Here is a 23,456-nt window from a genome sequence, read left to right on the forward strand (position 1 = left end):
AATGCTACTTGTAATATCTAGATAAAAAAATTCATTTTACAATTTTATTTTCAATAAAATTGAATAGATTTTTAAGATAAAACTTTTGGTTTAGAATTCTATTTTTAATAAAATACTAATATCTATATCAAGACCAACAAGTCTTAAGTTAAGAGTCTTACCATCCTAGTCATTTATTAATTGTGTATTTTTATCTAACAAAATTACAGGTAACTTAGAGTCTTATTATGTTATTTGTTTCCATTATGTAATGATTGAGTTTGACAACTAAAAAATGTTTATAGCAAGATTTAAACTCAAAACCCACTACTAGAAAACAAGCAAATTACGACGGACTTGTTCCGACGGACCCGAATTTCCGTCGCAAAAAGTGAAATTTCCGACGGATTTCAGACGAATATAAATTCCGTCGAAAATTTCCGACGAATTCAATATTTTCGTCGTAAATCCGTCGGAAATTGTAAATTCCGATGGAATTTTTCGTCGGAATTTACAATTTTCAACGGAATTATAGTCCGTCGGAACTCGTCGGAATTTAAAATTTCCGACGGAATTATAGTCCGTCGGAAAATTACGACGGAATTTTCCGTCGGAATTTACAATTTCCGACGGAATTTTCCGTCAGAAAATAATTAAAAAAAATTATACTTAAATTCCCAAACCCTAAAGCAGCCCTTTCCCCCTTTGTTATTTCCGCCTCTCTTTCTCTCTCTAAAGTTTATGCTCTCTCCTTCTCTCTCTCCCCTCCTTCGTTCCCCCTTTCTCAGTCCTCTGTTCTCCTTCTTCTCCTTCCCTCTTCTCCTTCGTTCTCCCCTCTTCTCTTCTCTTTCTCTTTCCTTTCTCTTTTCTTCACCGCCCTTTCTCTCTCCTTCGTTTCTTTTCTCTTCACCTACATCAAACAACGACAACAACAACGATACAACACCAACAACCGGGCTGCATCAATAACAAACCCAACAACCACCGTCTTTTTTGGTAGATCTTGTTTTAATTTAGGATAGATTCGTAGATCTAGTTAATTTTATATGTTATTGTAATGATAAATTGTAAATTTAAATAGATAATTGTATATTTATATATTTGATTAAATTTTTGTTGATTAAACATCGTTTTATTTTATGAAATTTTGATTAAATATGTAGATCTACTGGTTTTGTGTGTTATTTCTTGCTTTAGTCGTGTAATTTTTTTTTTAGGTTAATTTACGGTTTTGGGGAGTATTTTATGGTTTTTGGGGCTAATTTTTTGTTGTGGTGGTGTCGGTGGTGGTGTATGGTGGTGGGATAGGGTCGGCGGTGGTGTGTGGTGGTGTGTGGGTCCGGATGGGGGGAAGACTGGTGGTGTGGGGTGGTGGTGTGTGGTTGTGGTTGGGTCTGGATGGGGGGGACTGGTGGTGTGCGGTGGTGGTCTGGGGTGGTGGGTGGCTATTTTTTTTGTTTTTTTGAAACATTTTTACGACGGAATTTCCGTCGAAAAATTCCGGCGGATTATATTCCGTCGGAATTTTCCAACGGATTTTCTCTGGCCTGAAAATCCCTGCCGACAGATGAAATTCCGTCGGAATTTCCGTCGGAATAGTGTTTCCGACAGAAATTCTGTCGGAAAAGATGGTTTTCCTACAATATGTATTCCGAAGACCCGTTACGACGGAAATTCCGTCGAAAACCCCATTTCCGACGGAATTTAGGGTGTTTCCGACGAAAAAATTCCGTCGTTATTTGCATGTTTTCTAGTAGTGACCAACAAGTCTTACTATCTAAACAGTCAAATTTGATTAGCAAATTAAACAAGTACAAACTAGCAACCCGGGGCATCGCTCGGGCCACACACTAATTTTATATTATAAGTGGTGGATCAAGGATATATAGAGATACAATTGTACCCCCATTCTCCTCCCCTATGAAAAATCAGATAGACCTGTTAGTACATACAAGTATAATCGATATAACCAGTCTTCATATTATTACCTTCAAAAACTTGAGGCATACCAAAAGCACCAAATTTGATGCCGAGATAAACTAAGGGCAATAAATTTTACAAGGTTAGCAATCGGCGATCTTAGAAAACATTATTGTTCAACAAAAGGCATAATGTTTGTCGAACCATAATGTTTCTTAAGATCGCTGATTGCAAACCTAGTAATTGCCCTTAGTTTATCTCGACATCCAATTTAGCGTTTCCGGCACGCCTCTAGTTTTTGAAGATAAAAATAGGTTATTATTAGTGGTGAAGATACGTTAGAAACATAATTAGAGTATTATTTGACGGAGTATTATCTGCTCGATTATCTTTTAAAGACGAAGATAAAAAATTTACTGCAGCATCAAATATGAAGATAGTTTTTAATTATCTCATTAATTTATTTATTATTATCAAATTTAATATTAAATTATTTATACAATCCTCACCTTGGACTTTCTACGAGCTAAAAGAAGGTGATTGGGAATGATGAAAAAAAAGATGGTGATGATGATGATAACACTTGTAAAAAAAAACTTTCGAAATAGTTTTGAAAAATGACAATAGAAAAGTGAAAATGTCTTCTTTTTTTTTTTTTTTTTGTTTCCTGTTTTTGCTTTTTGGTTTAAAAAAAAATAGGAAATTGAAAACCAAAATTGATGCTAAATAAGTCTTTAAGTGACTTCATATAATCTGTTAATTTATAGATCATTTCACTTAATTTATTGATGTATAAATAATTTAAATATTATGTATTTTATTTAACTTTTCATATCTTATTTATTATTTTATTTCAACAATAACAAAAATAAATTACATAAGTTTTAATATATATTTTTCATCATATACCCCTGAATAATTTTTTTTTTTACTGTATTCCCATAAATTTAATTGTCTAATCCTATGATTTTGGTTCTCGTTTAATTTATTTACAATTTTAAAATAATTATTTTATGTTTTAAGGTGTATATTATTATAAATTTGTGAATACATACTATAAAAGCTAATCTAATTAATCTATAATACACAATAAGTTTTTTGTAAGATACAATTTATTATTAGAAAAATAATAAATTTTGTAGTATAAGGGGTAACTTTATAACTTTTAAGATAACTTTGATTCGTCTTATAATAAATTAATGTATACCTTCTTTTTTGGAGAATTTTTGTACTCGATTTCACATCTCAATTCCATTAGTAGTTTGTTCATATATGTATTTTCTCTTTCAATTTATTGGTACGTACATTTCTTTAGACACATTTGTCAACACATGATTTCAAACACTAATTTATTCGTTTATATATAAATATGCAAAGGTTATATAAAATTGGTATTTGAAAAATATACATTGAAAAGAATTCAATGTGACCGTGATAAATATGTTTTTCAAAAAATTATAAAGGAAAAATTGTCACAATTAATCCCAACTTTGCTCCATCCAAAAAATCTCAATTTATTCATTTTATTCCCCATCACTCCCAAATTTGCACCCTATTAATTTTTACGGCTATTTCACCAAATGCCACTAAGTACTTAAAAATTCACCAAATGCCATCGGACTTTTCAGAATTCACCAAATGCCAATGAGTTTTTTTAAAAAATTCACCGAGTGCCATTAATGACTAACGGCAGTTAACTCCGTTAGTCATTAAGGCTAATTATGCCACGTGGTGTATTCTAATTGGTTCACTTTATTATTATTATTTTATTTATAAAAAAAAATAAAAATCAGAAGTTTTAAAAAAAAAAAAAAAATTAAAATCAGAAACAAAAAAAAAAAACTAAACCCCAGCCACTCTTCCCACCGCACCACGGCACCACCGCCCCTACGCCAGCCCAACCCCTTGCCCCCACCCCCACCGACGACCAACATCCTCTTTGGTGTCGGCGGCCACCCTTCCCCCTACCCCTACCATCTCCATCCACTTCCCCCCTTAAACCACCATCCTCGACACCCTAAAACCCCAAAATTGAAATCTCCAAAATCGAAACCCTAAATTTCGATTTTAAGGTTTTCGATTTTGGGGTTTAAGTGAGGTGGTTCAGGGGGTGGAGATGGGAGGGGAAGGGCTGGTTTGTGTTCGCCGGAGCGGGAAAAGGGCTTCGAATTAAGGGAAATCGATATTGGGGGTTTAAGGTGTCGAAACCCTAGATTTCGATTTTTGGGGTTTTTAATTAAGGGATCCGGCGTGATGGTTGAAAGGGTGGAGCTCGGAGGGGATGAACTGATTTGGGTTCTCCGACGTGGGGGGGGGGAGTTTGCTCATCGGCGGTGGGGAGGGGAGGGATTGTCGAGGGAGAAAGAGAGTTTGTGAATCGCGGCTGGGTTGCGTCGTCAGCGTGGGTTGGCTAGGCTGGATTGCGTCGTTGGCGCAGGTTAGCTAGGCTGGGTTGCGTCATCGCCGGTGCGGTTGTTCAGGGCTGGGTTGCGTCATCGCCGGTGCGGTTGTTCAGGGCTGGGTTGCACCGCGGTGGGGACTGGCTGGAGGCGGAGATATGGTGGTGGCATTGACAGACGGTGGTGGGGCTGGGTCATGGTGGGTGTTTTTTTTTAAAAAAAGTTTTTTGATTAAGTAATTAATTTACTAATTTAATAAGCAATCAATCATAAGCCACCACGTGGCATAATTAGCCTTAATGACTAACGGAGTTAACTGTCGTTAGTCATTAATGGCACTCGGTGAATTTTTTAAAAACTCAGTGGCATTTGGTGAATTATGAAAATTCCGATGGCATTTGGTGAATTTTTAAAGTGCTCAGTGGCATTTGGTGAAATAGCCGTAATTTTTATCACCCCTAACCGGTCATCCAACCTGATGTAAGGGGTTACCAGACACGTGTCATTGCGTGATAGGTCCGAAATATTTTTCTTACAAAAATAAAATAATTAAATTAAAAAATATTAAAACCCTAACCCCTCCCCAGCAGGTGGCAGCCCTTGCCACCTCTAGCAGGCGGAAGCCCCTGCCCATGCCTCCTCCGGCCCCCTTCTCTTCCCCCTCCTTTGTCCATTTTCGACCACCATTCTTCGCTCCTTCTCCTTCCTCTGGTGGGTGATTTATGCGGCCACTGCTGGCTACTTTTCATGTCACGGCTGCGGCCACCACTCTAATGGTTAGTTACACATCCCCTCTACGGCTCTCCTTGACCTTGACCTCGAACAACGCAACTCATCCTCTCTCCCTAGCCCCGAACATCAAAACCCACCCACCTCCAATACCTCCTAAACCGATCAAAATGAAACCCCTTTCCCTTCAACGGCCACGAAATCGGCCGTTGAAGGATTGAAATCAACCATTCAACCCCAAAACCGGCCAAATTTTGCCATTTGTGGCCAATTTTGGTGGTCACTTTTGGGGATAAAGGGTTGTTTTTTGGTCGGGAAACAACCGCTTTGGGTTGGGGTAGGTTTTTCGATAGTCGTGGGCTAGTGTGTCGGAGGTGGGGCAGGGGCTGAGCTGTGCTGCGCTGCCGGTGGTGGCCTGGTGGTGTGGTGGCTGGGTTAGTTTTAGGGATTTTAATATATTTTTTTACATTTTTTTCTCTTTTTTTTCAACCAGTTAAAAATATTGACACGTGTGCAAAAAAATAAAAAATAAAAAATAAATAAAAAATAAAAAAAAAACACAAATGTTGAATTGTTTAACCGGTTGCAAGTCATTTGGGTGCAATAGGAGCGGATTGAGTACAAAGTTGGGATTAATAAAAAATAAACGAAAGTAGGGATTAAAATTGGCGGATGGAGCAAAATTGGGATTAATATAATCATGACAAATTTCCTATTATTAATTACACTCTTCAAAGGAAGCCAAAGTAGTTTATATGAATTGTGTCTAACTAAAAACATATCAGTAAATAACAAAAAGAGAAAGTATACAAAAACATACATAAATTCCAAAGATTTAAATTCACCAAAATTATATATTATACAACCCATCATATATACAAATTCAAGTTTATTGTGTCTACGAACCCTTACAACATATATAATCATCATCGATAATTCGATATCCACCTATTCCAATTGCATATGCATTAACAATCCCTACTTCTCCTATAAGCTACATACTTACGTACCAAGAATAATAATATACTTAAATCCTAAGTATAAACCTATACCAAATCTCCTTTGTTTAAATCTGCTTATCCTTTTTTTTGAATTACTTTTTCTTCATCAAGAATAAAAAAAAAAAGTAAAGATAGATGCATGTATCATGAGGGCCGGCTTTAATTATGCTTGGATTTTTTTTTTTTTTTTTTTTTTTTTTTTTTTTTTTTTTTTTTGGGTGTTACATAGGAAATCCAAAGTATATATATCGTCAAGCAACGAAATCATGTAAGAGTTGATGAGCAGCAAACCTCTTACGATTTTGAATGTCAATGCTTTCATACCCATTGTTAGGGTGAGAAGGTTGAGCCATGCTAATCCCACAAAAATCAGCCTCTCCAGTTCCGATATCGAGCCGCCTTCCCAATTGGTTTGGAAGGAAATTCTGCTGATGATTCCCAAGTGATAGGCTCTCACAATGAGGAAGGCCTAGGGTAAGGGAGACCGCGTTCCCATGGTATGGGTGCGCGGTCATTTGGTCCGGGTTAAACCTCCCAGTCATGTCATTCACTAGGTAAGGGTTGAATCCAGTGGGTGCGGCGGCATCCCCATGATTAGCCATCAGGAATGAGTGTCTCTGATGATGATCAACCGGTTTCATTTCCATGTCCATGGAAAGGATGCTACTTGGGGAGTTTTGTATGTCAGAGTTGCTTCTTTGTTTCTTTGGGCTTCGCGCCATAAGAGACTCCATGTCTGAGGATGACCCAATTAGAGTAAAGCCTTGGGATGAGGTCGCCGACATTGCTGATAAGTTGGATATCATGTCGTTGGTGGTGTGGTCAGCCTGTTGTTGGTGGGGTTGGATCACTGCACCTCCGTGATCTTGTTGTTCATGTTGTTGTCCCGCTCCTGTTTCTTTACTTGTGGTGTGATCATCATTCTTTGATGACTTGCCATTTTTGTTCGCGTTTGTAGTGTTGTCCTCCGAATTACCACTGTTTTGCTCTTGTGTCTTCACCTCCTCCAAGTACATTTCCTCCACCATTGGCTTCCATAGGCGGACACGAGCATTAATAAACCAATTTGACACCTATAATAGTTTGTCATACAAAACCCCTTATCAAAAATAATAAATATACGCACACTAAATAAATTTATCCATCACTATAGTCTAACATATGACGAAAAGTATAAGTATTAGTAGCTAGTTTTGTAATTCAAGAGTGATAATATAAGAATGATAAGCACTTTATGGAGTAATATATGTAAACCTACCCATTAATTAGCCTCCTAATGTAACAAGCTAAGATAAACTCAAATGTCTTTGCCATCATTAGTTGTTGTAATGAACCAATTATATTAATTTAATAGATCAATAGCTTGCTCTTGATTTTTGCATATAACAATGTATCAATAATCTAGCATAATTAAAGTAATAAACACCTAAGACATGCATATTAGGGATTTTTAATTATTATTTTTTTTTTTAAATGGACTATAAACAATGACTTAAGGTAATAACCTAAAATTTGTACATTAGCAACACATAAGCTAACACTATTTTGTTACATACTTAAATTTAAGATGAGATTCAAGCTAGCTAAGAGATTCCCAATTGTTTAATCAATGTAGCATGCATGCTTGATTAATAAACACATCTAATTAAGCATTTCTAGACAGTGTACTACATATATGCATGCATGATAATCAATGATGAGAATATAATGTGTAAAGTTGTTAATGAAGAATGATGATGAATTGTTATAAGTACCTGACTTCTTGTAAGCCCTGTCTGTTTAGCCAACATGTGTTTATCTGAATCCTTCGGGTACCTATCCATGCAAATACGAAATTGTATAAATTAAACAAACACACTTTAATTAAGTATGTACTAAAATACATTTAAACGTATTTAGGCAAGAGGAGACAACATAAGTAAGTATCTTTATTTAGTACAAGAAATGAACATACGGGTGAAGGAAGTGTTCGAAGAGCCAAGCACGAAGAACGGAGACAGCACGCTCAGGCAAGCCTCGCTGAGGACGCCAAGCGTTGTGTTGCATCATACCTAGCTGCTGTAAGGCACGCTGCTGCCTTAGCTGGTGATCAACAAATCTCAGCCTCGAACCGGCTCCTCCCTCGAGCTTCACCCCTAGAGCATTACTATTTCTTTCCTCTTCACCTAAGCTCTTACTTGTGGCCTTGATTTGAGACATAATCGCGTCTTTAAGACATCTGAATTGTTTTGAAATGGTCTTCAAGGCTAGAGATGTGTACAGTTTTGCTGATCCAATTCCTGCTGCCTGCTCAAAGGATGATACCACTACTTGTATCTGGCTGTTATATTGCCTGTATCTTTGCTCCACCTATATCCACAAATTTAGAAAACATTTATTTTTTAAAAAATATATATATATTGACAAGCCAAAAAAATTAAGTACTATAATTAGATGAAAATAATTTGTTAATTTTTCTTCAATATATAAATAGTATGAAATTTTAATAATTGTGTGGATTTAATATTCAAAATGGATGAAATAGGAATTGTATTATGTGAATATAATAATTGGTGGAACACTAGTCACAAGGAACCGTTACTAGTTAAACAGTAGTTCCAATTAATTCAAAAAAGCAGAGTGTATGTGTAATAGTTATCCTTTGCATGGTGGAAAACAAGTCAAACGAGTAAGGTAAAAAGAAAGAAAACATCCCCTTGTAATCCTATAGTGGCTACGTTAGGTTAGCTTAAATTAATTAATATTACAGTTACTAAATTATTGACAAGTATGTACTTTGTATGAATAATAATGAATTTGATATGATGTAATTAATTAAATCGAAACCAAAATTCTCTAAATTTAAGGAGTAGAAGTAATTAAAGTGGGAGTAGTAAATGGAGTAATAATAATAATAATAGCAATAGTTAATTTGTATGTACCTCATCCAACATGTTGAGCAACTTGGCCTTCTTCATCTGTAGTTCTTGTCTCTGAGCAGTAGATATCTCTGCTGCTGCCGCCTTCTTAGTACCCCCACTACTACTCTCCCCACCACCACTACCACCACGACTCGTACCCTCGCCGACACTTGAATGATCTCTGGCAGCCGCTTTCGCCTTATCCTTGTGGGCCCCACTTGAGTCCCCAATGCGGTTGTCACCATTATTATTATTATTATTATTATTAGTAGTAGTATTATCACCCCCACTATTGGCCTTATCATTGAAGTTCGTACTATTATTACTTCCAACATTCACCACTTCCTCAAGCAACTCCTGGGCCGGTTTCAAGTACTTGGATCCAATTATCACACCATTCGAGGCCGCCGATGACCCTCCTACTCCAGCTACTGTCACCTGCTGACCTTGATTCTGCTGCTGCTGACCTGGAGAGAGGCTCAAGGATAGACCCTGATGTTGAGCAGCCATGGGCCTGCGGAACCCCATCTGGTCCGCCATGTCTGGGCCAGGCTGATTAGAACCCGGGTTAGCTGCCGGGCTCCAGAGGTTGGGATGGACTCTAGATACTGATAACCCATGCAAAGCAGCAGGGATCTGATGTTGGGAGCCTGAGGAGGTTGGTGATGGACGGCCATGATCCTGAGAAGGGTGAGGGCCACTGGAACAACTAAGCGGGATCCCGATAAACTGCTGCTGCTGCGGTGGGGGCGCGTGAGGGAGGTTACCCTGAGAGAGCGAGTTGGCAGGGTTGAGAAAGAGCATGTTAGGAGGAGTTTGGCCTTCAGAATAAGCAGTGGTTATAAAGTTAGGGTTCATTAGGTAAAGTGTTTGAAGGTTATGATCTCCTGCTGCTGCTGCTTGGATTTCTGGACCTCCATGAAAGTATGTTGCCATCATTGAACTCTTGAGTATACAATATAATTTTATTCTTTAAAAAAAAAAAATCAAATCTTGTTAGAAAATATCAATTCTAGCTATATCTATCTGTTTATTTATAAGTTATAATATCAAAGTGTATAGTAACATGAAAAAGCTGGATAACTTATTCCCATGTCGTTTATTTGATTTGGAATAATTTGATGCTGAAACAAATTACTGGCCCCCCTTTTCTTTGTGAATTGTGAGCTATATATCCTGTAAAAATAAAAAGTTTGGATGAAAAAATCAGAACAAAAAAGAGCAAATTGTATGCATTATGATTCCAAATTCCATTCCATATAACATATTAGCTCATAATATTTATAATAATTCAATAATCTAAAAAACATACAAGTACAATAATACATGATTATATTTGTATACATATGCAATGAAAGGCTAGATCAAAAGATATAAGAATATTAGTATGTGAATATGAAAATATACATGAAGATATATGGATCTATCTAGTGTAAAAAAGAATTGTAATTATATTGAATAAAGAAAATAAAAATAGTATGTACATATATATGTAAAGAGAAAGAGAGTAGAGGAAGAAAGAAGGAGAATAGAAGAGTGATGACATGCCTTAAAAAGGTAAGAAGAAGGAATTGAAGGGGATCAGATGATTCTGTCAGAAAGAAATTGATGTGCAGCAACTTCTCTCCAAGTGATTTGGGGAAATATACTAAACAACTCTCGTCCTATTCCTATGTAGATTAGAGAGAGAAAGAGAAAGAGACTATAAAATGGAGTTTCTGACAAAGATAGAGAGATGGCTTCCCCTTATTATTTCTATGAGGAGATCTTATTTTGTTGAGATCACTGACAAAAATAAGCAATTGATTGAGAAAGCACCCTTTTTATTCTTTCTTTCTTTCTTTCTTTCTTTTTTTTTTTTTTTTTTAATATTAAATTATTTATTATTTTGCTTCTATACTTCTATTACATGAGATAGATAATGAAAGTTATGTCTAAGATACCTGAGAAGGATATATTTTTTTTTTTATAAAAAATAATTACCTCTTCTTTTCAAATCATTTGATGGAGGCACGTTTGCACAAGCATTCAAAAACAAAAGTCCCACTATTTTTTAATTTTATTTATTCATTTTAATTATTTATAAATTATAATTCTATAAAGAGAAAGAGAAAGATTGGAAAACACTGGAAAGTGGGGCAGGGAAGAAGCCAACAGCTGAAGAACGAGGAAGCGTCTACTTCCAACAAAACCCCTCTTTGGTCATAAAGTTGCAAGGGTAACAAAGAACTTCATTATTTAAGCTCAGTACCTTTGGTAAATTACACATTCGTGTTAGATTCGTTAAAGTCGGTAATTTGATTGTCATATGTTTACCATTAATAATTTCAATTAAATCTTAATATTTATAATAAACAAGTTGATTTATAACATGTTACATGATAACATTTACTATGTATAATGTTGGTAAGATTCTTGGTCTGGTAGTACTTATTGAATCAACAAAATTAAATTGTCTTTACTACAATAAGTTCAATTAACTGTTGTTTTTGAAATGCATTCATCTGATTAATATTAAGTTCTCTATATATAACAATAGTATTTCCACAAGTATTTTAAAGAAGGATAGATATAAATTGTATTATTAATATTAACTTTTTACATACATAATACTTATTTTCTTACATAAATTTTACGTACATTTACATGAGTATATTTATTGCTATATATTCATCGAGCCAAATATATTCAATAAGAACTTCACATAAATTTTACGTACATTTACATGAGTATATTTATAGATCGAAGCTAATAAGGGGAGTTCATAATTATATTCTATATGTTAGATAGTTAGATACACGAGACATTTAAAACTTGAATATGATTGCAATTATTCGTAGTTATATTTGAATGTATAATAGACGTATTGCTGACTCATAATGATTTAATTAATAATAATTATTATTATTATTTTAAAAAGGAGGAAGATAGAAAGCTAAGAAAAGTTGGGCAAAGGAGGGTCCCAAGTGTATTGAATTCTAAATATCTTGTTGTCTTTTTTCTTAAAATAATTATCCCTAATAGATTGTACCTATTTTTATGTGGTGTTGATAGGAGGGTAGTAATGAGATAAAGTGAATGATTGAAAGGCTGAGAGAGAAAGGAAGAGAGGGAGGGGTGGAGGTGGGGAAGAGGATGGGGGTTGTAATAGTACAATGGAGAAACCACCAACCACCTTCAGACAAATTTAAATTACTCCTCCTAATCTAATTATCGTTTGATCACACTATTATGTCATACATGGTGCTACTCTACAACTACCTAAACAATTAAATTAGTACTCGCGTAATGTATGTTATTCCAATTGAGTTTATTTTTTCTCTTATTACAATGTTTTTCTAAGAATATTGTGATTGCCTTATCAGTTATCATACATACACATTTCTCTAATTGTATATAATTAAGTAGGCGAGTCATTTTTATCTATTGTGGACGGAGTATAATTTTTTACTAACATAAAATATAGTAGCTTGTTAAATATAAATCTAGTTAGTTATCTAATTGATAACGAACTAATATCATAACTATATATATGCTTGTCCCTTTATATATATATATATATATATGTTGATCTATTAGTATACAGCAAGGTCCAATTAGTATCGCATATGTTCATAGATGGATGACACACAGGTCATCTGGTTCTCCCATACACCAATCATTTGAAAAACATAAATCTTCAACTCATATTTTATTCTATATATGTTTACTAATATAAAGAATGGCATGGACACCTTTTTTGTAATGAGTTACATCATATAATATATTGCACTTGTCTAAAAATCATTAATTATTAAACTAATTCGTCTTTTTGGAGGAGTGAGTACCTACAGTGATAAACACAATTTATTATATCAACCAAATATAAGAAAAATCGTCCAATTTAAAAGTGTTTTAGTTCAAGTACATACATTTTCGGCCAACCCTAAAATTTTCCTATGAGCCACACGAGTATAAAAAAAATTACATTATTTGAGATTGATATATTTTGTTATAGCTATCTTTAAAATGGATCCATCATTCGTGGGGGCGACTGATTTATGAGTTCTATTGCCTTTAACAAGAAATGCTATCATTCAACTTCCACTTATTACTTACTAAAGTCAATTATCAGAGGCTTGGTAAAAATGAAAGAAGTAAAACTTTATAAATATTCAAAAATACATTTTAACAGTAAGTGTAAGTCTAATCTGTGACAAAAAGGAAAGTTGTGCAACAACAATAGGAATTGAGTAACTGATGTCCTACCTCTCTTTCCATAAAGGGAGAGTTTATAATTGAAGATGCTTTAAAAATTCACTATTGATTTCACTAAACATATGACATTTTCCCTATTTTAACTCTTTTCTTTTTTCTTTCTCAACTGTTTGATTTTGATAACCATCCCCCTACCCTATTTACTTCCTTTTCCTTTCTGGTAGATTGAATTGACTCTAAAGCAATTCCCTGCTGCTTAATTTTTTTTCCCGAAGATCCTTTTCTTATCCGGTTTTTTTTTTCTCCTAAACTCGCCCTGTGTGGAGTAAACTTACATTACAAAATATGATGTACGGAGTAATTTTTATCGTTTTTTTTTTTTTTTTTTTAATTTTATAATTCGTGTTTGTTTTAGAGCAAAAAACTCAATTTGTTTTTTATAACTATAGGTTTTTTTTTGACAGGATTTTTTTGAAACTATAGTTATACTTGTATGAAGGATGGATTAGAGTAAACTTAAAAGTTCAATACTATCACTTTTTTTATTACCTTAAAAAAAATTGGTTACTCAAAATACCACTACAGTAGTATACCTAATTTTTTTGCACCAGAAAAACATAAACCCAATATATCAAAGTCGCTTCAAGATTGGACCAACAGGTCCAATCCCTAATATGTTTGTTGCTTTTATGCCTAAATTTCTTGGGTTTATATATACAACTAATACAAGTAATAACTTTTGAGTGTTATCTGACTGCATACATGAGCATGATGACATAGATTAACATTGTCTAATTAACTATGTGTCTATATATGAGTTGTCTGCTTAGATTAATTATATCATACTCAGTATTCATGCCTAAGAAACACTGTACTTTGTAAAGTATGTGATATCTAGACATTCTAGTCTATTGATTTTTTTTTATTTTTTTTTTTTTGTGTGTGTGTGTGCGTGTAAAATATTGACCTTTTAGATAGTGTTGAATCAGAATTGAAAAAAAAATGAATGGAAATGGAAATTTATTATCCATCTTAAGTTTATGAAATGGGAATTAATTAACCTAGTTCATTTTTTTCCCCAATGTTTGTTTATTTATTTATTTGGAGCTCCTTAGTCCAAATTATTAAAAAAAAAAAAAAAAAAAAAAAAAAATTGGTTTACCATGCACATGCATATATTTTACCCCAAAATAATTTTGATGGTTTGAATTGAAGATAAAATAATCCCGATTAAGGGCCTGTTCTCTGACGTTGAAATTCAGTTCAGTTCAGCTCAGTTCAGTTCAGTTCAGTTCAGTTCAGCTCCTAATTTCCTTCTCTTATAAAATATTCATTTCAGTTCAGTTCAGTTCAGCTCAGTTCAGTTCAACTCAATTCAGTTCAGTTCGGTTCAGTTCAGCTCCTAATTTCCTTCTCTTATAAAATATTCATTTCAGTTCAGTTCAGTTCAGCTCAGCTCAATTCAGTTCAGTTTAGTTCAGCTGAGTTCATTCAGTCAATGAGAACAGACCCTAAATATGCATATTAGAGATTTTTTTTAAGGGGATACCTTGTACTTTTAATTAAGTCAAATTTATAGAAACAAAGGGATTATTTAATAGTCAAAACACCATATAATAGGTAAATAGGTTACTAATAACCTGTAGCCATATAGATATACAAGTACATTTGGACCTCTAGTATCGAATTTCAAATTAGAGGGCAAAAATAGGTATCAGTCCGAAGTCTAAGGACAATAAGCAGAGCTTAATTAAGTATATGATTGAGAAGAATGTCTCAAATATAGGCTTTGAATAACTACTGCACGGAAATATTGCTGTGATATATATTTGACCCAAATCCAACCTTACCAAATTCTTAAAAGCATTAGGCATAGAGTCGCATTAATAAATAAATAAATAAATAAAACCATGGGCTAGTTAAGTTAGGGTTTGTTTGGCCAAGCTTTTGAAAAACAACTTCTGTTTCCCAGAAGTAGTTTTCCAGAAACTATTTCTAGAGAAACAGTTGTAAGAAATAGATTTGTTTGGCCCATCAAAAATCAGAAGTGATTCTTAGATTGAGAAACTATTTTACCCTGTTTGGCCCATATTAGTTTTTTTTAAAAAAAAATTATTTGGGAGAATAAATTAGTATTAATTTCTTGTACATTGTTGTTAATAATAGTTTTTTTTTTGTTAATAATAGTTTTTTTTTTTGTTTTTTAATAGCAAATTGTTTATAATAGCTTGTAAGATTAAATTTAATTTAAAATATTGAACAATTCATAAGTCAAAATACTTAGATTTTTTTGTCAAAATATAAAAAATTCATATCCAAAATGTCTGCTATTATTATTCCTAATAAAAGATCCAATAATGTTACAATCCACGACTCATTAGAGAAGTTGCAATATTGTAGCGAATAGACTCCATACTAAAATCATCCATTGATCCATCATGTTCTTCAAGAGTAGTTACCGGGTTGCCTCCAATATCCTCATCCCCTTCAACTTTAGGTATGTAATAAGGATCTGCATCACATTTATCAAATTCCAAATCTTCAAGCGCGTGTCTTCTTATATAGTTATGCTTAGCCATAGTAGCTGCAACAAGTTTCTTTTGAGTTTCCAACGAAAAGCTGGGCATAATTGATAATATCCTCCATCTTTTTTTCCAGACACCAAATGTTCTCTCTATAACGTTTCTCAATGACGAATGTGAATAATTAAAGACCTCGTAGAAACCATTTAGAGGTTGTGTTGAACGACGAAAATCAGGAACATGGTATCGTTCGCCTTTAAAAGGAGCCATAAATCCTTTCATATTCGGATAACCCGCGTCAACAACATAATATTTTCCTGTACATTGTACAATATTAGATAATGACAACATAGTATAATAATGGTAAAGAAGATAGTATAATATATAGTTTCATAAATATATACCTTCGGGTGGATGAGGGAAATATTTCTTGCGGTCTTCCATTGCGTCTTTTAAGATTCGATTATCATGAACAGATCCCGGCCACCCAGCAACAAAATATGTAAATAACATGTCGAAGTCACAAATTGCTAAAACATTTTGAGTAGGGTTACCTTTGCGCCCAATGTAAGGGATTTTATCCTCCTCCGAAACAACACATGGAATATGAGTTCCGTCAATGGCACCAATACAATCCTTGAAATGTGGCCAATATTTATAATTATTTCGTATCTTAGTTGGAACCTCCTTGAAGTTTGGATCAGAAGGTCTTACAATATCTTTAGAAAATCTTGTCATTGCTTCAAGAACTTCATTGAATTTTCTACTTATTGTTTCACCAGAATGTTTAAAGCGATTTTGCATATTACGATTAGATTGAAATTGTGCACATAAATATACGAATATTCCGAGTGCTTCTTCAGCAGGCATGGTCCTAGTTGACTTTAATCCATATTTATCCATTAATAATTTAGCAAGACTATAAAACTGATAGGCCGTCGTCGAGCCTACCAAAGATAATAATTCCTATCTTAGTCTCACTAACAATAGTAAGGGTAAGAAAGGGTCGAACCCAAGAGAGGCGTTGAATCAACCACCGAGTACTACCGTTTAAATAAGCTAAACGAATTCTAAATTGGGTTGGTTTTGAGTAACTTCTTCTAACACAATTCAACTAAGCTAAGAGGAGGTTAACAATATTTAGAGGAATCTAGGGCTTGGGTTATACCACTCAACTTCATCACAAATCACAATTAGCATGCAACAATCAAGGTAAATTAATGGGATAAATTAGGGGAAGTCATCTAAAGCACCCAACTACTCTCTCAAGCTAGAGGGATTACTTGAATCATGAATACAACCTACTCTCGTGGTTACATAGCATAAAACAAGTGTTAAAGCATAATCACGATGACATAAACATTCCCTTGACCGGTAATCCCTATTCTCATGGCATTTCGGGTCAATCAAGCATAAGGGAGCTAACTCAAGTTCATCTCTCGATCCTTCGTTGAGAAAGCTTGGATAAATAGTTCTAGCAATGGCCATATACAAGAACTAAGCAATTAAACCACTTAAGCTCAACTAATTAACATCCCACAACAACCAAATTAGCACATGCAACAAGTAATTAGTGACTACATTGAGGGTTTTTCCCAAACCCTAGAATTTAGACTACTCACAATCCATGGGGGTTAAAGCAATTAAAGTTTTCAAGCAATTCATGAACAAATTCAAACTAAGGATTAAGCTAATTAACAATCCAAAACATGCAAGAACTAGCAAATAATCAACAACAAAGTAAAGAGAAGTAGAAAAGATGAGTAAGAAATGGTTACTATGAAGCTTCAAGGTGAGCAACAATGGTGGAATTTGTCTTCTACAATGGTTGAATTTGAATAATTCCAAGCTAATAATTGAGAACTAACTAATGATTTGAGAATTTAATGTTCTAAAACTACAAACTAAGAGAAAAGCTCTGAAAAACTGCCTCCCCTACTTCAAATGAGCTCTCAAGGGGTATTTATATGACCCCAAAATAAAAAGGACGGAGAAAACAAGGAGGAAGTTCGACTGCAGGTCTGCACGGACGTGCCAGATTTGGCACGGACGTGCAAGGCTAAGCACGGTCATGCCAAGTTTGGCACGGACGTGCAGAGGGGGCAGAATTGAGGCAGAACGTACTGCTAAGAATTGAGCAGTTCCGCACGGACGTGCAGATATTGGCACGGACGTGCAGCTACATCTGCACGGACGTGCTTAATTTGGCACGTCCGTGCAGGCCTTGGCAGAATGTTCTGAGTTTCTTGAGCACCCTGCACGGACGTGCAAAGTCTGGCACGGCCGTGCACCCTCTTCTGCACGGACGTGCCAGATTAAGCACGGCCGTGCAGGCCTTGGCAGCATGCTGAAGCTTTCTGGAACCTCCTGCACAGACGTGCAAGGTCTGGCACGGCCGTGCAGGGTCTTCTAAGCCCCTTTTTTCATCTTTTCTTCTATAATGCTCCTTTCCTTGGCTTCTTTCATCCATCTTCTTGCTTCTAACCTCGGGCTTTGTATCCATGGGCTCCATTTGGTTGTTCTTTTGAACCTAAAATCTCAACAAAAACACCAACAACCCGTGAAGCATAGGATACACAAAAATTGCATAATAATAGAGTAAAAATGAACCAAAACGCAATTTTTATCAAGTAAACAAGGTTCAAAACACCCTAAAATCGTATCAAATAGCAAGTTATCAAAAAAACATGGGGTTCCATTCTTAATATCCTATAACTTTCACCCGATGTAGATAAAACCTCTTGCAACCATTGCCATCCAGAACATAACGAAATCCTAGTAGGCTGTTTAATTAAATATTTAAGATAGTATTTGGTAAGTATCGTTACCCCTGTGGCGGCATATAGCATCATTTGTTAGTTGTTCTTGAAGTAATAAATCTTCATCGTCTTCTTCTTCGGAGGAGGATTCATCAATTACATCATCATAAGCACTTCCATTTGAACTAACCTGATTAAAAAAAATAAGGAACCAATTAAAATTGTATACTTTAAAGTAAACCTTATATAACGAAGCAACTATAAAAAGCTAATATTATATGAGAAAGTATAATGATAATAATATATAACAAATACTAAGAAAATCAAAATAACTGACATAAATAAGAAAGTTGGTCTGTTACAACAAGGTAATTAAAAAAAAGTAGCAATCAAAGCATAAATACAATGTTTCATAACAAATAAAAAAATAATTAACGTTGAGAAGCTTTTTTCTCCCTTTCCAATTCTTGCTCAAGCCAACAACTCCGTATATTTTCATCAGGAATACCAACAAACATCTCTCTATATTCTCGTTTGACAAATAAACGAGTTCCTAACATATAAAGTTCACTTCCTATTTCAACCCCTGGTGTTGTAGCTAGCAATGTTAGACACTCTCCAATGCTACAACCAGGAAGATCAGTTCTTTTTGAAGTTACAGTAGCACTAGATTGAGAGAAATTCTCCATCGCACCAACAATACGTTTTAGCTCATTTTGCATGAGCTTAGCTGTGCTAACTTTAGATTTATTTCCTTTTTGTGTTTTTTTTCCTTTTTCTTCCGATGTTGTATTGACTTTGATCTTGTCAATGCTTTCACTTTCAAGCTGTTGAGATATTGTTTCATTGATACTACCATCCATAGTAATGTCAACTTGTTCCTCATCTTCTATCTCTTCGTTTCCTATGGTAGTCAAGTCTTCTATTTCAATATCATCTTGTGAATAAGGGTTCCATGAAGTTGTAGCAGAAACAATTATTATAGCAAACATGATCTCTAACTCTGTTAAATTTTGGATTCCAGCTTCACGAAATTTAGCAACACTCGGATTGGCCTATACAAATAAATAAATGTAATTAGTTAAAACTAACTACTTGAAAAAAGGCAATGTACAAATCAGATTATTGTTATGCTCACCTGTTCTTGGAGTGCCCACCACTGATCGGATGCAACAATTGTATTTTTCTCATGATCCCATCCTAACCCTGTCTCCTTTTCTACGAGATTCTTCCATGTAGCGTACTCCATTTTTAACTTCTCCCACTTGTTTTTTAATTGCTTCTGGTCATACTTTTTACCAGACCTTTGTTGGAACTTTATAACCACATTATTCCAACCAATTTTGCTAAAATGAGTGTGTGGTCTATTCCCTGCATGGACCTCTTCAGCACAAACCTCACAAAAAATCTTAGTTGTTTCATCAGACCAAGTTGCTTTTGACCTCTTTACTTGTTCGTTAATCTAAAGACAAACAAAGCCATGAAACGTTGTGCATTACGCATAAGCTTCACCAACCATACACACAACATAATAATGTAATCTGCCTCCCAAGGTCACGCTTTATAAATTCTACCAGCATTATATTGACAAACCTTACAACATACAAGCCGAGTACTCTTTAAATCCAACATGCATTTCATTCCCTAATATATATATATATATATATATATATATATATATATATATATATATATATATATATATATATATATATATATATATATAAAGCCCATTCATAACATGTTCATTAATTTGTTGATGCATAATGTATAGCCAAACTTTATTACTCACCTTTAAGAGAGGTTAGGTAATGGTTCCCTGTCTATAAGTTCTTACAAAGAATATGATACTATGACATCATAACCTCAATACCTCAAAAATATATTTCAACCATTCCACTATCACCTTGTCCGGATATAAGCAAGTAAATTTGATACCAACACAAGAAATGAATATACTAAATAAACATCCAACTACGTACATATACTACACCATTGTCAACATAGATCAGAAATACCCATGACTATAACCCTTAAATATAACTTTCAATTAGAACGAGATAAACGTCCAATTATATGGCCAAGTGGCCAACTGCCCAAAATTTTCACTGCACAGCTATCAGTGGCATATAATAAACCACATCCATATATGTAGAGGTATAACAGGTACTGCATAGCTTGTAATGGTTAAAAGAGAAAGAAATCGATAATTCATCTTAACAACTTATAATATCAAAGTCAAGACTCTCAAGGAGGCCTTATTTATTTATTTACTCTGATATAGCAACAAGGCACACAATATCGAGGTACTCAGCAATCCCTTTGTCAAAAAACAATAGTCAATTATAATACAATATTAGGAATTTAGGATGTTCTAAAAAAGTAGATACATTTCCTAACTTTACCAATTAATAAAGACCATAGTTCTAATATTGTCCCCAACTGTCAATCTGACACCCCCTTATGCCCCAGAACAAGCAGTCTAGCAAACAACTTCCTATCTCTAGCTTAATGACTTTGCATATTTCTGGGCTCTAATGCTGTACTAGACAACAACTATATCGAACCCACTACGATTACAAATAACTTCAATGTAACATATATGAAAGAAAAGCTTCCGAGTTCTAATTTTTCATTACTGTGTATGAGATTAACAAGCTCAGCCCTTACAGATGACATTGTTTTTAGTTTCGACTGCTATTCCGCCTAAACCACATTAAACTTATAACCATACTATATTTAACATTAATTTCATGGCATTGTCCTAACACAGGTATCATTTACCCAATCTTTAAATTCTAAGAATACCCAGAAATTGAATTTGTGTAAACGGTTAGTATTTTGCTAAATTGAATCAAAAATGAAATTTTCAAGATCTATATTCTGGACCAATTCACTAACCTCATTGGCAGAACTTCTTGTTCGTGAAGTATTGGGATGATTTGGATGAGGAGAACCACTGAGATCTATAGCTTTCTCCTATTTCAAAATTAATGCAAAGAAATTAGGGTTCTACCCACAAAAGAGAAAATTTTAATAAGTAAAAAAACATTACCTTATTATTGCTTGGTTGTGTCCTCTTGGGTGGACGAAATGGTGGCGCCGGTGGTCTAGGAGGACCGGATTGCATGTCGTCGGACGCCGTCTTCGTTTGGCCTTGAGGGTTGAGCGTTTCGTGTTTTTGGAGAGAGAAAGAGTTGCTCAGTGTTTATGAGAGGTGAAGAGAGAGAGAAGGGGGGTTTCTTTTTTTAATGGGATATTAGAGGTCTTTTTGTAAAATGTTAAGGATATTTTTGTCCAAAAAAAAGTTTCATTAAATGGGAAATCAGCTCCCCGAGAAACTGATATAGAGAAGCTCAAAATTGGTGCTTCTTATTTTTCCCACTCTAGAAGTTATTTTGGGCTTCTTGAAAAAGTGTTTTTGTTTCTTAAAAAACCCTTGTTTGGCCCAGTTTCTATTTCTTAGATAAAGAAACACTTGTAGAAACTAGGCCAAACAGTTACTTAATGTTGTATGCACTATGCATGACAACTCTAATTATTATTAGGTTCATGTAGAAGCATATTTCTAGTTTCTACAAAGCCCTATACTGGTATGTATGTCCTGATTCACTTATTTAACCTAATTATATTTTATATTATTGCCAATAAGTCATTTAGGTACACCATTTATCGGATTTTCTCTTTGTTTAAAAAATTATATTGAATTGTACAACGTGTATGCTACCAATACGACATTATATTATGACTTATGTCATTACATAAACGCTAATATATGGAATTTCAACTTAAGTTAACCAAAATCTTAATACGGTATGTTTTAAAATTGAAAAAAAAAAATGAGTTATATTTAATAATATTCAAGATGGAGGATTAGAGAGAGCAAGGAGTTGTAGAGGTATTCTTTAATAAGGAGTTAGTGACTGAAGTACATACATATACTGAATACTGATACATATTATACATGGAAATGTGATGAAATAGAAGGGGGATTTTTTTTATTCAGTCAAAGTAATGATGTGAAAAATGGTCCACAAAAGTAAGTATTATTATTATAAGATCAATTATGCATGACATTTTGAAGGTCCATATGTTTTGCTGAATTGCGGTATCAATCCCATCGCACACTTTAACTCTAATCCTAATTGGATGCAATGGTCTTGACTCGTGATTGAGACGCATCACACTTATATCCCAAACCTCACTTACTACCTAGTTTTGTCATTGACAATTTGACATATATAAGGAGTACAATTATTTCTTATTCACTTGAAAAAAAAAAACACTATTATTAACCCTAAGACTTCCAAGGCCGCTACGTTAAAAATCTCGAAATTAACGTCTTATTTCTGTGTTAAGGTCAACAACCAACGTTTTCATGATTCAGGTTGCCTGGAGGAGAAAAGGAGAATTGATGCTTGAAGCCATAGAGCGGTGGATGAAATTTTAACTTGTGATATTTTTGTTGATCATGCTTGCTTTTAATACTATGTTAAAAGATCAACGAATTCAATCAAAGTTAAGCTGAAGGCGATTGATGCCCATGATTAAATTCAATATCATACATTTTATTAAAAATAACTACTGTAACAAACAAAATGTTTGATGTACGAAATACTCCATACATCACTAATGATTACTGTCAATAATGGGAGTAATGCATGACCTAAAGTTTTTTAAATTAAACCACACATTCATAAATGGTTGTCATGACATTTAGTCATGATTCAATATTAATAATACGATTAATGTCTACTATAAAGGCTGATTTGATTAATGGCATAAGACTTGACGGCGCCATATATATTGTCATACTAGCTCCCTCCCTACTTAAATATAGTTCTTATTTGACTTATTTAGATAAAATTTTGAAAATTTTAACCATGAATTCACATTGATTTATAAGAGATGTTAAATTCATCACATTGCATATTTTATTAATATCAAGTTTTTATAATTTTAACGCGTATAAAAATAGAAATATAGATGTTCTAAGGCATATATGTCTTGAAGACCGTGAAAAGTCAAATGAGAACTGTATTTAAAGACG

At 34.2% G+C, this 23,456-nt stretch overlaps 3 protein-coding genes across 4 annotated transcripts; all 3 read right to left on the reverse strand.

Annotated features, from left to right (window-relative positions):
* Positions 1 to 5,867: 5,867 nt before the first annotated feature.
* LOC110683568 (BEL1-like homeodomain protein 1) lies at positions 5,868 to 10,273 on the reverse strand. Of its 2 annotated transcripts, XM_021859972.1 has the most exons (5): positions 10,013 to 10,273; positions 8,950 to 9,898; positions 7,983 to 8,377; positions 7,783 to 7,843; positions 5,868 to 7,101 (listed from the first exon to the last, which is right to left on the reverse strand). In XM_021859972.1, the coding sequence occupies exons 2-5, from the start codon at positions 9,865 to 9,867 to the stop codon at positions 6,280 to 6,282; spliced, it is 2,196 nt and encodes a 731-aa protein (XP_021715664.1). In that variant the 5' UTR covers positions 9,868 to 9,898; positions 10,013 to 10,273; the 3' UTR covers positions 5,868 to 6,279. The 2 variants fall into 2 exon arrangements, with proteins under 2 accessions (XP_021715664.1, XP_021715663.1); XM_021859971.1 differs by having other exon boundaries at positions 8,950 to 10,273.
* A 5,212-nt stretch (positions 10,274 to 15,485) lies between these two features.
* LOC110683324 (putative nuclease HARBI1) lies at positions 15,486 to 16,550 on the reverse strand. Its single transcript, XM_021859669.1, has 2 exons — positions 16,052 to 16,550; positions 15,486 to 15,964 (listed from the first exon to the last, which is right to left on the reverse strand). The coding sequence occupies exons 1-2, from the start codon at positions 16,548 to 16,550 to the stop codon at positions 15,486 to 15,488; spliced, it is 978 nt and encodes a 325-aa protein (XP_021715361.1).
* Positions 16,551 to 18,787: 2,237 nt separating this feature from the next.
* On the reverse strand, positions 18,788 to 21,848 carry LOC110683569 (L10-interacting MYB domain-containing protein-like). The gene is made up of 4 exons (XM_021859973.1): positions 21,462 to 21,848; positions 21,308 to 21,385; positions 19,545 to 19,868; positions 18,788 to 19,461 (listed from the first exon to the last, which is right to left on the reverse strand). The coding sequence occupies exons 1-4, from the start codon at positions 21,534 to 21,536 to the stop codon at positions 18,838 to 18,840; spliced, it is 1,101 nt and encodes a 366-aa protein (XP_021715665.1). The 5' UTR covers positions 21,537 to 21,848; the 3' UTR covers positions 18,788 to 18,837.
* Positions 21,849 to 23,456: the final 1,608 nt, after the last annotated feature.

The sequence above is a fragment of the Chenopodium quinoa genome, unplaced genomic scaffold (assembly GCF_001683475.1).
Source record: "Chenopodium quinoa cultivar QQ74 unplaced genomic scaffold, ASM168347v1, whole genome shotgun sequence".
In the NCBI taxonomy this organism is placed as follows: Eukaryota; Viridiplantae; Streptophyta; class Magnoliopsida; order Caryophyllales; family Amaranthaceae; genus Chenopodium; species Chenopodium quinoa.

What these genes read in the sequence shown, in the direction of transcription:
- LOC110683568 (XM_021859972.1), bottom strand. Translation starts at nt 9,867, where the DNA reads ATGATGGCAACATACTTTCATGGAGGTCCAGAAATCCAAGCAGCAGCA. An exon ending in TGCTCAACATGTTGGATGAG is followed by an intron (nt 8,378 to 8,949) that starts GTACATACAAAT and finishes TTGTGGATATAG; the next exon opens with GTGGAGCAAAGATACAGGCA. An exon ending in TTCGAACACTTCCTTCACCC is followed by an intron (nt 7,844 to 7,982) that starts GTATGTTCATTT and finishes TTGCATGGATAG; the next exon opens with GTACCCGAAGGATTCAGATA.
- LOC110683324 (XM_021859669.1), bottom strand. Translation starts at nt 16,550, where the DNA reads ATGGATAAATATGGATTAAAGTCAACTAGGACCATGCCTGCTGAAGAA. An exon ending in TTTCCCTCATCCACCCGAAG is followed by an intron (nt 15,965 to 16,051) that starts GTATATATTTAT and finishes TACAATGTACAG; the next exon opens with GAAAATATTATGTTGTTGAC.
- LOC110683569 (XM_021859973.1), bottom strand. Translation starts at nt 21,536, where the DNA reads ATGCAATCCGGTCCTCCTAGACCACCGGCGCCACCATTTCGTCCACCC. An exon ending in CACAACCAAGCAATAATAAG is followed by an intron (nt 21,386 to 21,461) that starts GTAATGTTTTTT and finishes ATTTTGAAATAG; the next exon opens with GAGAAAGCTATAGATCTCAG. An exon ending in GGTGGGCACTCCAAGAACAG is followed by an intron (nt 19,462 to 19,544) that starts GTGAGCATAACA and finishes TTATTTGTATAG; the next exon opens with GCCAATCCGAGTGTTGCTAA.